Source organism: Amia ocellicauda, chromosome 10 (genome assembly GCF_036373705.1).
Source record: "Amia ocellicauda isolate fAmiCal2 chromosome 10, fAmiCal2.hap1, whole genome shotgun sequence".
NCBI classification, from domain to species: Eukaryota; Metazoa; Chordata; class Actinopteri; order Amiiformes; family Amiidae; genus Amia; species Amia ocellicauda.
The window spans coordinates 23,007,519-23,022,040 of record NC_089859.1 but is presented as its reverse complement, the minus strand read 5'-3'; the positions used below and the strand labels follow the sequence as shown (position 1 = coordinate 23,022,040).

The following is a 14,522-nucleotide window of genomic DNA, read 5'->3' as shown; positions in this document are numbered from 1 at the left end:
CACACAACACACACCATACATCACACACACAACACAACACAACACAACACAACACAACACACCCCCTGCTCTCAGCACAGCAATCCATTAGGGGGGATTTACAAACGTTGGAAGCAGCCAAAGGTCGGCACGTCTGTAGTGATTTATGTGTGGTGCTTTTCTCTTTCTTTGTAATGAAATGTATCCATGTTTGCGCTACAGTACTTCACAGTGTGTCGATTTTAAATAGACATGCATGTTCAATAAGAATAACCACGTATGTAAAATGCATGGTTACGTCAACTGATGGAAGGATGGCAAAGCACAACAACTACAAACAGATAGATTTAAACGGGTTTTATTAGGTCACTTGCAAATATTATGCAGGCAACTTTTTTCTTTTTTTTTTTCTTTTTCTATTTTCTTTCACAAAACACTTTTGTACAAATTGGTTTTAAAAATGTCAATAAACAGAAGCCTTTAAGGCTCACCTGGCAAAAGTCATTATTAAACGTCATGGTGACACAAACAAAAGTTTTAGAAAAAGATTTACAAATGAGATGCTGCTAGAAAATATTAAGGAAAATCATTTGTCACACAAAATATTACCCAACATTTCAATTGTTTGGTATCAATTATTCTGTTTTAAACAGTTTTTTGTGTTACACATAATTGTGTAGGAAAAGAGCGAGTTAAATTAAGATGCTATAGTTACATATATAAAAAACCACAAAGTTAAAAATTATATATCATTATATAAACTGAAATAAAACATGCTGCACATAATTTCCTGAATAGGTAGCTTACAATACACTATAGCTTTTTTTTCAATTTGCAAAGGCAAATAATAAAATAAGGATAAATAATAAAATCGGCAGAACAGCGTCATCTAATGCTGCCAATATAGGACTATAACTGAAATAAGTTCTCCATAAACTAACACCTACAACAACACTGGAACGATTTATTAGAACATCATAATAGCTAGATGGGCCTGCGCTAGGACGAAGCAAGACAGTGGCATCAACATTGCGACAGGAAAAGGAATGGGGGAACAAAACATAAACGGTCATTTCGATCGACATTATTGCACACCTGTGCCCAAGTCTTCCCTAATCACGGCAGCTGCTTTTTCTTGATGAATCGGGCACTGCCTTACATCCCTTTAAAGACACAGTAGTGGACTCTGAACGCTACCTCACAACCAACATCAGATTCCTCACAGGCGAACCAAACTGGGCGTCTGAAACCCCCTCGGTCTCAGAGATTCGGTATCTTGCGTATTTATATTAAGGCAATGTAGTTCATACTGTGTTACTGAATCGGTTTGAACAAATAGAAAAACAAAAGCTCTCGTGCTCTCGCCCTCGCTGGAAAACGAGAAAATAGCGGTTTTCTTTGTTAATTTTTTTTTCTTCCATCCATAGCACAAAACACAACGTATATTTTTATTCCACTGATGTAAACATGATTTCAAAAGATTGTCTTAATAGTTGCTCTTCCTCTAAAAGTATCAAGTAGCAAGATTGTTTCTTTAAAAAAAAAAAAAGTACATATAGTATTTAAAAAGAAAAACCACTTTCAATAATCACTACCGAGTTTTCTAGAGACGAATGCGTCGTTTATAAATCTGACAATTTCATGTGCTATTTTTTTTTGTGTTTGGACTAAACACTAGACCATAACTGTCACACGCCCCTAGTGTGTGATCTTCTCTACACCAGTGATGTCATCAGGGGACAGACTATACACTTAATTTCTCTGCTGTTATATTTTGAAATAACCTCGCCTGCCTGTCTCTACTTGTGCCACTCAGTCGTAAGAGTGAGGTCCATTTTGACACAGCCCCCTGTACATTAAAACAACCTATGAGATCCCAACTAGATATTTTACTTTTTTTTGTGCATAGAAACAGATTTTCATCCAAAATGACATAGTGGCATAAACTCTACACAATCCCCCCGATCGTTGTGCTTATCCGACCCACACGTATAGACATCTCTCTCTCCTGTAGGATTTTCTCTAGACTTTCTGAATACATACTTTATATCTTAAACTCTTATAAAACAAATTCTGATGTGCATGTGTTTTTTTTTTCTTTTTCAGTCCACTTTCAGATCTTGAAAGGCGTGCGGCCCGAGCGGCGTGGCGCTAGAACTCCTCCATGGCGCTGGCGGCCGAGGGCGTGGCGGGGCTGGAGTCCTGCGAGAGCGAGGCCACGGTGACGATGCGCGGCGAGCCCAGCACCTCGTTCACCGTGGCCTCCATGTCCTCCGTGGTGACGATGGCCAGTGCCGCGCCCGCCTTTTTGTTCTGGTGGGTCTTGATGTGCTTGGACAGGTGGTCGCTGCGCATGAACCGCTTCGAGCATTCAGGGCACTCAAACCGCTTCTCACCTGCGCACAGGGGGACAGAGCAGCGGCTTGGATTGTTTGGTTTTGAGCAAAGTGTTCAGTTTGTGTGCAGTATTGTGCAAGGTGTGTGCATAAGGGCAGTATTGTGCAGTAGAGCAGGGAGTGTGCAGTATTGTGCAGTGTGTGTGCAGTAGTGCAGTATTGTGCAGTGTGTATGCAATAGTGCAGTATTGTATAGTGTGTGCAGTAGGACAGTCAGTGCAGTGTGTGCAGTAGAGCAGGGCATGTGCAGTAGAGCAGTCTGTGCTCTCACCAGTGTTTGCAGGGTGTGTGCAGTGTGTTGTGCAGTGTGTACAGTACAGCAGTATTGTGCAATGTGTGTAGTGTGTTGTGCAGGGTGTGTGCACTACTGTGCAGTGTGTGCGCAGTATTGTGCAGTGTGTGTGCAGTACAGCCCTGTCAGCGCTCTCACCATTGTGTGTGCAGTGTGTTGTGCAGGGTGTGTGCAGTAGTGCAGTATTGTGCAGTGTGTTGTGCAGTATTGCGCAGGGCGTGTGCAGTACAGCACTGCAGTGTCGTGCAGTATTGTGCAGGACGTGTGCAGTACAGCACTGTCCGCGCTCTCACCAGTGTGTGTCCGGCGGTGTCTCTGCAGCTCGTCGCTCCGGGTGAACCTCTTCCCACAGAAGATCCAGTTGCAGACAAAGGGCCTCTCTCCCGTGTGCCAGCGCAGGTGCGCACGCAAGTGGGACGTCTTGCCGTAGACCTTCCCGCAGCCCTCTATGTGGCAGATGTGCTGCTTTTTCTTCCCCGGCTCACTGTTGTTCCTGCGAGGAATCACTGGTTTTAGTGTTTTAAATCACGCAGAGAAACTTACAGTTAAACATCTATTTAACCCTCTATACACTATCACTGAGCTCTCCACACTAGGGACATGTTTCAGAGGCGAATCGGGGAAATCAACATCAGATCCTGTAAAAAGGTTTTCTGCTGAACTCGTGTGTGTTCAGAGCGGAATGCAAAATCAAAAGCAACAATAATCCAAATGAAACGTATTGTTGTTTGACCCCAAGACGGCTCTACAACCACAGCTCTGCAGCGTCACCAAACTCAGACGAAGCAGATGGATCCCACGTTGGTTTCAATCGACTGCGACACTGCTGGGGCGAGTTGTAAATATTCCAGCAGTTGTTTTATTTAGTTTTTTCGATGAAAAAACATATTCACTGACTGCGTTTACATGCAGCCTAATATTCTGTTAATAATCTGAATAAAGTCCATTCTAAATAAAATTCCCTCATATAAACACCTCAGTCGGAATAGAATAACCCAAACGGAGCCGCTCTGAATGAAATGTAATTCAAGTGTCGACAAGCGTCTCCCCAACACACCCTTGTCCTCTTCAACGATGACCAGCAAAAACACTAGCACACCAGCCCGTGTCCAAAGCAACCCGCCAGCACTGACCCAGGCAGGGATACTTGCCTCCCCTCCCCGTCTCTGCAGTTGGGACAGGAACACGCCACCCTCCGCAGCCGCTTGCTGGGCTGGCCCTCCTGGTCCGAAGCGGGCTGGTTCTGCTGGATCTGCACCTGTGTGATCTGGTCTGGGCTCACCGCCCCCAGGCCCGCACTGGCAAGGTTACCCACAGCCACCGTCACGGGCGCCGGCTGCAGCTTGGCCCCCTCCTGAGTCTGCTGCTGGCCTGGGGGGGAAACAAGCAAGATGTTCACCATCCCCTACAGACCTATAAATACATACATGAAACAGTCATGCATGTGTACAGTCTCTGATTCGATCAAAATTGGCCGCCCTTGTAGAAACTGAATGGGATGAATGCAAAAAGTAAAAATAACATAACACTGTACACTAAACATGAGATTACCATATTTACATGATATCATCAAAATCACACATCCTGCCATCCAGAGTTAAACTCACTCTCCAGCATCCGTCCGCAGACGACTAGACTGGCTACTAAATTACAACACAAGGAAAAGAAAAGCCCAATCACACCCGTTTGTAACCCGTTTTGTCATCGTGTGTTCTTAACAAATGCAAAAAGACTGATAAACAAAACAGCATTCAGTCATCCATGGATTTCTTGAACTTTTCAGAAACTTAGTACCCGAAACCTTCTGAATGTGAGTCTGGAGAATATCACATTACAACTGAACAAAATGGAACTAGTTAACATAATTTAATACAGAATTGTTACAGACCAGTTCTAAATTAAGTACTTAAATCGTCTTAAAACACTCTTTAAAGCAATTTTGTTCTTCACACATTAATAGCAAGGATGTTGCTACAGCTACAGGGATTGACCAGATACAAGTCTTCTCTTTCAATAGAGAGTCAGTTTGACATAATGACACCTGGACATGAACATGTAGCATTCGCACAAAATGCAACTAACAAGGCTTCACTATTTATAGTTTGAATGGGCAGAACCGTCAGGATGTGATGTTGGGTACTTTTCTAATTTTTGACAACTTCCTGTTAAAAAAAACAAAAAAACTATTTTGTCTCAGAAAATGTCAGCCTACGTGGACCAACTGTCAAAAAGAGGAAAGACTAAACTCTGAGCTTCTGCCAGTGCTTGAAAGTATCGAGGGAGCTTCAACTCTGATACATATTGCTTCAACATGTTTCCTCTTTCACTTTACACTGTGTCACGTACACAGTTTCACCCCAGCCCAAATCTGTGGTACTGACTTCAAAGCCACAGGCGCGAGAACACAGCACAAACGTCACGTGTTTTGAGAGGGAGAGCAGTGTTTTTTTCCCTCCCGATTTCATATTTTCGTTAGACAGGATACCAGATGTACTGAAATCAACAGCTAGAGGGGATATTCTTTTTATATTTAACCCACTTAACTTACTTTTCTGACACAAAATAGCACCTATAATGTGTAAAGGCAGCCTCAGGGTATTCTCATCTCTCTGTGAACACCTTACCTCCACTATTCTACTGCTTACATCATGAAGGATGCTCTCAAATGTAGAAAAGGGGCAAATTCAGATATGGCATGTTTGGGATATTGTGCCCTATAGTACATTTTCTGTCTGTACAAGGAATCCATTTATTCTATCACAAGCAGGTTGTTATACATTAACATTTTCAGCACAGTGAGTCTACAGAGCACAAACTGGATACCAAAAGTTTGCTAAGAGAGGATGAGTCAGCTTTCACACCTGAAAAAACAAGGCCAGACACAACAGCACACACACACGCATGACACTAACAAAGCGCATTTCAAAAGAGCACACAGTGAGGAGTAGCTCTTGAATGCCCATCCTGTCCTTTGTATTCACTCGAATTCACTCAAAGTGCCCAGCTTTGTAAACTTTCAAACTCTGGGATTCCAACACAAAGACTGTCTGCCCATATTTTATAATGTTCATATGTTATAAATGTCTCCACTGTAGATAACTGACATTCAAACTACTGGTGAAAGTCACAGTGCACGGTCAATGGAAAACAAATGTCCTCAGGTGAATTGGACATGAACTGAAATATGTCTACCTCAGAAGACATGATTGCATGAACTTACAATAACAAAGGATACTTCCATTGAAGTATCTTCTCCCCATAGACATTGTGTCCTATTTTGTCCATAAGCTGACAAAGGTGTACATTTAGCATGGAGGCACCCACATTTCAATGAAGAGAAACTGTGGTGAATAAACACAGGATCCTACATTGACCAATTAAGTGAAAGTTTACCTGTTAATACTTTATTTCAGGCTTATTCTTGATAACTCAGGGAAGACACCAGCCAAACACCTATGATTGTTAGCCCCCAGAAGAAGCACAATAAAAAAGTTTCTATAATCCAAATACACATGTGCTTGAATTTTTGAAACGTTAAATAAATTACAATTATTTACACACTTAATATCTAGTTTCCAAGTATTCAACTGTATAAGTATGTATAGAAAAACGTTTATATTATATTTATATATATATATATATATATATACACACACATAGTATTTATAGCATGCACTTATAGTTGTAGTAAAGGCAAAGTTTGTTCAATTCTTGAGCTACTTAGTCATGCTAAACGTGCCTTATATCTACTTGGGATGTGGGCAGTTGTTGAAAGCAGTTAGCAGGGCAGTATAAGGAGACAGAGAGCTCACCTTGCACACCTGTGATGGTGACGGGCACCCCCTGCACCTGCACCCCCGCGCCCAGGTTGGCGATGTTCACCGTCTGGATGTTGGGCATGGAGCTGAGCTGCGCGGCGTTCAGCGTGATCGGCGTCCCGCCCAGCGTCAGGGGGGTGATCTGCGCGAAGGTGCCGCCGGCGTTGGAAGTGACGGGCGTCAGGGTGAGCTGCTGCGGCAGGCCGGCGTTCTGCACCTGCAGGTTCTGCAGGCTCTGGATGTTCTGCACCTGCACGGTCTGCCAGCTGATCTGTCCGGAGGGCGTCATGGTCGGCGCCCGGATCAGCACCTGCGTGGGGCTCTGCATGGCCTGCAGCTGCACGTTCTGCATGGGCTGCTGCTGGATCGTCTGGATGGTCTGCCCGGGCTGCAGCTGGATCGCCTGCTGGGACAGACCCTGCAGGAGCTGCTGCTGGGGCTGGTGGATCTGGATCTGCTGCAGCATCGGCTGTCCCACGATCTGCACCTGCTGGATCTGATTGGACTGGTCCTGCACCGTCTGGATCCCGTTCGCCTGGACCTGACCCGAACTCGGCGGGTCGGACTCGCCCGGCTGGACATTCTGCGGGTCGTGCTCACCTGCGCCCTCCCCGGCGGAGGGGCCACCGGCGAACTGCCCCCCGTCTGCCGAGGTGACGATCAGCCCGTCGCCGGTGGAGAGGGCGGCGGTGGTGGTGCAGGTGGAAGTGGCGGGGGATTCCTGCATGGTGCTGACAGCGGTGGAGATAGGCGTGGACACCAGCTGGCTCCCATTGGAGACCCCACCGTCAGTAGGCTGGACCAGCTGGACAGACCCTCCTCCCGCGGCCACATTGTTTATCACCGGCAAAGCCAGAGTCATTCCGCCGATGTTGATGGGCAGAGTGGTCACGACTTGCGTCTGGGCGCCGGGGATGGTCTGCAGCTGCAGCGGGAAAGACATCCCCGGGCGGATCTGGAAGGGGATGCCCTGGCTGGACACATTCTGGGCGACGAGGTTAGCCGAGGACGCCCGGTTCGGCGTGGTGAGGATGGCCTGGTTGTTTCCGGCAGGGATGAACTGGATCTGATCCCCGGGGTTCGCCGAGCTGATCTGGATCTGCTGCCCATCCACCGTCTGGATCTGCGGGATCACTTGATACTGAATGCTGCCCGCTGGATTCTGCATATTCTGCACTTGTATGACTTGAAGCTGCTGCTGCTGCCCCGCCGCGGCATTGTTCGAGCTGACCGCTTTAACCTTCCTGCCGGACGGGCTGTCATTGCTGCCGGCCGCGGTGCTAACCCCCGCCGGGGCGACGCTGTCCTTGGTCGTGGAGGGCGACGCGGCCACGATCTGCCAGCCGTTCCCGGCGAGCTGGGTGGTGACCAGCTCCAGCTGCTGGGGCTGGTTCTGCAGCTGGAGGAGCCCCTGACTCGGGTCGATGAGGATCTGCTGCTGCTGCTGCTGCCCCCCAGCCTGGTTCTCGCCGGGGGTACCTCCGATCTTGCTGCAGGTGGCTGCCAGGAGAGCCAAGGGAGAGGGCTGCGCGTCCTGCCACACAGGGGGAAGAGAGACACAGATGTGGGCGGGTTTACAGGGTGCGAGTGGGTGTGAATATATATTTCTCCGTGGAGAGAGAAAAAATACAACTGGAAAAAAACAACAACAACAACAACAACATGCTGTTAAAATAACTGGGGGGTGCAAAATATTAGTCAGCGGATACAGTATGTGTGCTGCCAATAAATATGCATTTCACATTGAAACGGTTGCTTTACAATAAATAACCAGATAACGGTCCTCTCTCTCCCCCTCCCTCTCTCTATAGCTGTATATAAAGGACCCAGAACTGAGCTGAAATGATTTTACACCATCCTTGCAAACACATTTCTATTGTCACCCACACAAGACAGTCACTATCGTGCTATATTGCACACACTGAGCATGCAGCGGCACAACAAAGGCACAATATTGACTGCTGTCCGTGACAATCAGAACAGGAAGTGGCTTTTATTAATTGCAAGAAAGACGCAAACAGTTGGCTGCAATGGTGACGAACCCCACTAATCTCATTACCTGGGATCCAGAAGTTTTGCCTTTATTACCATAATCGCCACCAGATGATTTCCCTCCCTCTGTCGCCATCGTTTCCTTCTTTTGATCTGCACAAATAACAACACATGTTAAGAAATAAAGAGTAACGTCCCAACAGAACGACAACTTTCCAATTAATCAATCATCACGGTCACTCAGATGCCAGGGTGCACGGAAAGACAAAAAAAAAATGCATGGAGAGAGAAAAAAAAGAAAAAAAAAATGTGGTTCGAAACCCGACCCAATGGATATAAAGTAACACCCAAAAAGAGGTTGTCTCTTCCCAAAAAAAAATAAAAGCGCACGGGTCCGGGCGAAGCAGCGGGTAAAACAGTAAACAGATGAAAAAAGCGGTTTACAAAAGAGCGATGAGGGGATTGCGAGAAAGAGGGAGGGGTGAAGGAGGGGAGGAGGGGAACGCACCGCTCATCCCGCATGAATAAAAACACAGAGAGGAGTTGTTTAGGAAAGAAGGCCGGACGCTGTGGACTCAGAGGCAGGCTGAAGCCCGGAGGAGGACGGCCTATCTCTCCACGAATGGCTGCGGCGGGGCTGTGGCGTCGCTCCTCCGGCCGCTGTCAGCAGCTTCCTCTTTCAGGGACCCTCCCGTCAGGAAGGGCGGTACTAACCCGCTCGGGGAGAAGGGGGGAGACGCACACCGATAACGGGGGGACACAGATGCGGCTCTCCCCCGCGACGCTGCACCCCGGCCCGGACGCGTCTCCTCTCCGGACCCCTTAATCGGCTTTAATCGCGTTTAATTGATATTTGCTGGGGCCGCTCGCACGTTTGCAGCAGTTTGCACTTAGACCCGCCCACTCTCATTTCCCCAAACACGGCGCAACCTAACGTGATGCCGCAGGCGACGCCCGCCCCCTTTGCAAAGTTGTCCCCTTCACGCCACACGCCGCCAGACAAACCCGCACTTTGTCCCCCGCACAGGCCGACTTAGCGCCTTTCTAGGACACCGCTAGTCGCAGATGTCGAGAAATTCACGCAAGGTTTCAAACACAAAACGCATCCTTGGCTGTAGTAGGCGGGCGTCCCTCCCCCATATTCATATGAGTGCGAACAGCCTCGGTGGGCCTGGGAGATGTAGTTTCTGCGGTTCGGACACGCAACGCGTTTAAAGGACACGGACTACAGTTCCCGGCAGCCCCAGCGGGAGAAAGGTGGTACGTGGTGAGGAAGCTCGGTTGAGAGCACACGGAAGGGCGGTATCTGTGTTTATTGTGGGGGTTGGGCGAGGAGAAAGGGGAGTGGGAAGGGTGTATGTTTGTCTCCCATCCTTTGGCTGCTCTGGAGGGTGGCGGTGTGTTGGATGTGTGCGGTACCTGCTGCTAGTGGCCCAGTGTGTGTTTGTTTGCTCCGAGGCATGCAATCTTGGATGACGTTTAGAAGACATTTGTGCCGAACAAGACAAAGGAATCTCGGTTGTGGGTTTTAAAAATAACTGCAAATTGCAACCATTCCATGCAACTTCTTGAAAAGAGATGCACTGGAAAATGTAACATTGTTTTAGGGTTTAAGACATAAAATATCTCAGTGACAGACAAGTGTATCAGGCCACATAAAGCTACATCAATTAATGATAATTCAATCCTCTTCAGATTCTCAAATCCTGGCTTCTCCAATATAGCATATACATTAAATCTATAGGGTTATTTATGTATACATAAATAATATAAATACAGTTTACAACATAATGCAATTAAAATGCACTAGTATAGCAGACCTGAACAAATGAAAGACAAATGACTTCGGTGTCAAGTGTGAAACAGCACTTTACTGGTTTATATGTTGCAAGTTGAGAGATGGAGTACATTAGCAGGTGTATTTTAACCTTAATTTAGATTCAGTCTGTCTGGGTTATCAGGGTCTGTAGCAATACTGAAAAAACAAACAATCTTCATCCTCCAGTCGCTTTCCTGAATGTTTTTCACAACCCTTTAGAATGAAATTATGCGATACTGCATCTGCTTTTCGTGCACCAATAAAATAACCCTGGACCTTCACATTAGCGCTTTCATGTTTTACTGTAAGCACTATAAAGTATTCTTCACAATCCACTACCAGCTTTATCTCTCAGAGAAGGTAAAAAATAAAAGTTTCCCATACTGTTTGAGACTTTATCTTTTTTGACCTACAATGCTCCCCATCTAAATCTGTCCTGAACTACAGAAACATATTCAGTTACAAGCTGGTTAACAAATCACTGGTGTCACCAAATCTGGTGCAGGTCCAGCAGGAACCCTCAGAGATCTCTGCCAAGTGAACTGTCGCTTCGATATGGGAACATGTGCTGTGTAATGGAAAACAGCAGCATCCCGAGTGCTGTTTAGGACAGTCACGCTGGGATTTCAGATAATCAGGCGGCCTTTTCTTCAAGTTGTTTTCCTTCCTCTGCCCCGTCCACTTCCCTTCGATTGGGTTCTGCTGTATCTGTCAGTCAGCGTCTCTACTTCATGAAGTAAAACATACAGTTTTCGTGCAATATTGCCTATGAGTAACTATGGATACACAAGCATATCTTATCTCCCGCTGTGCCGTGGGAATTCCGAATTCAATCTCACAAGGCTTAGCAGTGTCATGGGAATTATCTGTCATTGAATGCTGCTAAAACTTCCAGTTCTATTTTGTTGTTGACATGGATAATACCCTATTGCAGTGACCTATGGCTGATGTCGTTTTCCTTTCCTGTTCCTGATGAACAAATGAACCCACGATTGTAATGTATGTGTGCATGGATGTACAGTGAGGGAAAAAAGTATTTGATCCCCTGCTGATATTGTACGTTTGCCCACTGACAAAGAAATGATCAGTCTATAATTTTAATGGTAGGTGTATTTTAACAGTGAGAGACAGAATAACAACAAAAAAATCCAGAAAAACGCATTTAAAAAAATGTATATATTGATTTGCATGTTAATGAGGGAAATAAGTATTTGACCCCTTCGACTTAGTACTTGGTGGCAAAACCCTTGTTGGCAATCACAGAGGTCAGACGTTTCTTGTAGTTGGCCACCAGGTTTGCACACATCTCAGGAGGGATTTTGTCCCACTCCTCTTTGCAGATCCTCTCCAAGTCATTAAGGTTTCGAGGCTGACGTTTGGCAACTCGAACCTTCAGCTCCCTCCACAGATTTTCTATGGGATTAAGGTCTGGAGACTGGCTAGGCCACTCCAGGACCTTAATGTGCTTCTTCATGAGCCACTCCTTTGTTGCCTTGGCTGTGTGTTTTGGGTCATTGTCATGCTGGAATACCCATCCACGACCCATTTTCAATGCCCTGGCTGATGGAAGCAGGTTCTCACCCAAGATTTGACGGTACATGGCCCCATCCATCGTCCCTTTGATGTGGTGCAGTTGTCCTGTCCCCTTAGCAGAAAAACACCCCCAAAGCATAATGTTTCCAGGGGATCAAATACTTTTTTCCCTCACTGTATGTACTGTATGTTTATATGAGGCCGACACAAATAAAAAAGCAACAACAAAACTGGTAACAATACATTGGCAAAATCTCAGTAATGGAGCACCACAAACCAATCACTACGCACCATTACAGGGCTGAGAGGTGGTGCTTAGCAGTGTTAATAAACAACAAAAAAAACGAATGAAAATATGATGAAAAAAACTGAATTTTGAACGCTTACATTCTTTTATTTTCTCAGCTACTCACATTGTAGACTGATGCATTGTCCTGCTGAATTACGGCAATTATCCTGTTAGCAACGGATGTACAGCTCAGTTTACATTTTCATTATGTTCAGGTTCAACTTTTAAAACAGTCTGACAGTTTCCATCGGATTATGGGGCCATATGGTAACTCTATATGAGCTGATTCTCTCTAATCTAAAGAAGGCACTAAAAATGTACTTATTTTACACCTTCTGAGAAGTGCTTGAGTTGTTGACAGTTTTTTTCCTTTCAAAGGAATGTATAGAGAGAATTTGATCTTGTCAATCCTGGTTGGCCCACTCCAAACCACAGAGTCTGCACACCCTGCTAAGTGCAGGTGTGACAATAAGTGGAATGTCTTTTTGTCATAATTTTAGGTATCCATAGATGCGTTTTTGGTGTCCAGTCCAGGGTGTGCCATTCAGCTCTCTGAGGAGTCAGTGCCTTTGGTTGAGTCTGCTGTATAACCTTTGAGGACCCCAAAAATATGCCTTGTGCCCAGAGTCTGCTGGGTTGGGGTACTGGATGAAGCGATAATTGAATATGGATGGATGGACAGAAGTATTTCTATAAAAATCTGTACATCTAAAAGATTGCCTGGAAATTATTATCTCTGACTTAGAAATGTTTACTTTTTTAATATAAAGTATTAATTTATCTGAGATATTTTACATAATAATTACATAAGAACATAAGAAAGTGTCCAATCGAGAGGAGGCCATTCGCCCCATCGTGCTCGCTTGGTGTCCATTAATAACTAAGTGATCCTAGGATCCTATCCAGTCTATTTTTGAATGTTCACAAATTGTCTCTTCAGCCACATCGCTGGGGAGTTTGTTCAGATTGTGACGCCTCTCTGTGTGAAGAAGTGTCTCCTGTTTTCTGTCTTGAATGCCTTGAAGCCCAATTTCCATTTGTGTCCCCGGGTGCGTGTGTCCCTGCTGATCTGGAAAAGCTCCTCTGGTTTGATGTGGTCGATGCCTTTCATGATTTTGAAGACTTGGATCAAGTCCCCACGTAGTCTCCTCTGTTCCAGGGTGAAAAGGTTCAGTTCCTCAGTCTCTCAGTAGGACATTCCCTTCAGACCTGGAATAAGTCTGGTTGCTCTTCTCTGAACTGCCTCTAGAGCAGCGATATCTTGTGTTGCACTATTGCGGTCATGAACTTGTTGTGTCTGATTAATTGTTTCTTTGTGTTTATACAAAGTTATAAGACATGATATTGTTTATCACTCAGTTGTTCAGATGATATATGTGTCTGCATGCATCATGAGTATCATGAGTGATACCTGACTATATAAACATTTTATTTACAATTGTTGTTGTGTGTTTGTGTAATTTAATCTTAACAATAATTAGTTCCTGTTTCACTATTGACTCTATATTATGAATTGTGTTTTACACCTGACACTAAGAAATGCATCTAAAGTCATATGGAAAATTACCCCAGTGAATTTGCATGGTAATTTGGTCTTTTTCCACAGCTATTCTTTGCTTTGCCGCCATTCTCCCTCGAACCCCACACAAATAGCCAGCATATTATTTGTAGCTTACCAACTCCAGAAGCTGATATATACTTTTCTTATAGCAAGTGATGTATCCAATTGAAAACCTGACAGCCATTGTTACAGAGAAGGAAAAACAATTTTGAACAGATTATGCTCTGTATTTCCTTTGGATTTTGTATATAATTTGGGTTATTTTACTGATTCCCATAATTTACCTCTTTACCCATGTATCAGGTTCATAAATGGCAGTGCAATCGCAGCCGATTTTCATACCGGCCAATTGGTTTTCTGGATACTACTGCCTCTGAGGACTGCAGGATCAAGTGATTACTGAGTGAGCGGCATCTGTGTAGTTTTCTGAGAGCTGGGCCCGTCTTCTGTCAGTGTAACGGAGGTGAAATGCAGGCGATACAAAGTGTAAATGCATGACCTAGAAAGAATAGAAAAATAAAACACACACACACAGAAGAGAGCGTGCAGGATGTATTATTTTAATTCAGGTATCCATTGTCCAATCCATTTTTGGATTACAGTAATTATGTATCTGGATTGTAATTGCAGTGTGTAGTGAATAATAAGGTATTTATATGTCATGCACAACAGGCTGAATTAAATGTAGACAATTGAATTAGAATGTGCAACTGGTCAACTGATTCGAAATCACTGTCTTTTATTATGATTAAATGCCATTGCTTGCCTGTTCATATAAATAGATTGCATTAATAGACACGATACTGTACACAATAATATAATGCTGGTATGGATTTCAGAGAA

The 14,522-nt window shown here is 44.9% G+C and overlaps 1 protein-coding gene across 2 annotated transcripts; it reads right to left on the bottom strand.

Moving 5' to 3' along the window:
• Positions 1-321: 321 nt before the first annotated feature.
• sp4 (sp4 transcription factor) lies at positions 322-9,596 on the bottom strand. Of its 2 annotated transcripts, none has more exons than XM_066715572.1 (6): positions 8,986-9,596; positions 8,545-8,630; positions 6,489-8,019; positions 3,819-4,038; positions 2,961-3,160; positions 322-2,375 (listed from the first exon to the last, which is right to left on the bottom strand). In XM_066715572.1, the coding sequence occupies exons 1-6, from the start codon at positions 8,990-8,992 to the stop codon at positions 2,131-2,133; spliced, it is 2,289 nt and encodes a 762-aa protein (XP_066571669.1). In that variant the 5' UTR covers positions 8,993-9,596; the 3' UTR covers positions 322-2,130. The 2 variants fall into 2 exon arrangements, with proteins under 2 accessions (XP_066571669.1, XP_066571668.1); XM_066715571.1 differs by having other exon boundaries at positions 6,480-8,019; positions 8,986-9,595.
• Between the last annotated feature and the right edge of the window lie 4,926 nt (positions 9,597-14,522).

Bases quoted from the DNA above. Each gene is read 5' to 3' on its own strand.
- sp4 (XM_066715571.1), bottom strand. The intron at 3,161-3,818 runs GCAAGTATCCCT...GATTCCTCGCAG, and splicing joins TGCAGAGACGGGGAGGGGAG to GAACAACAGTGAGCCGGGGA. The intron at 2,376-2,960 runs GTGAGAGCGCGG...CCCTGTGCGCAG, and splicing joins ACACCGCCGGACACACACTG to GTGAGAAGCGGTTTGAGTGC.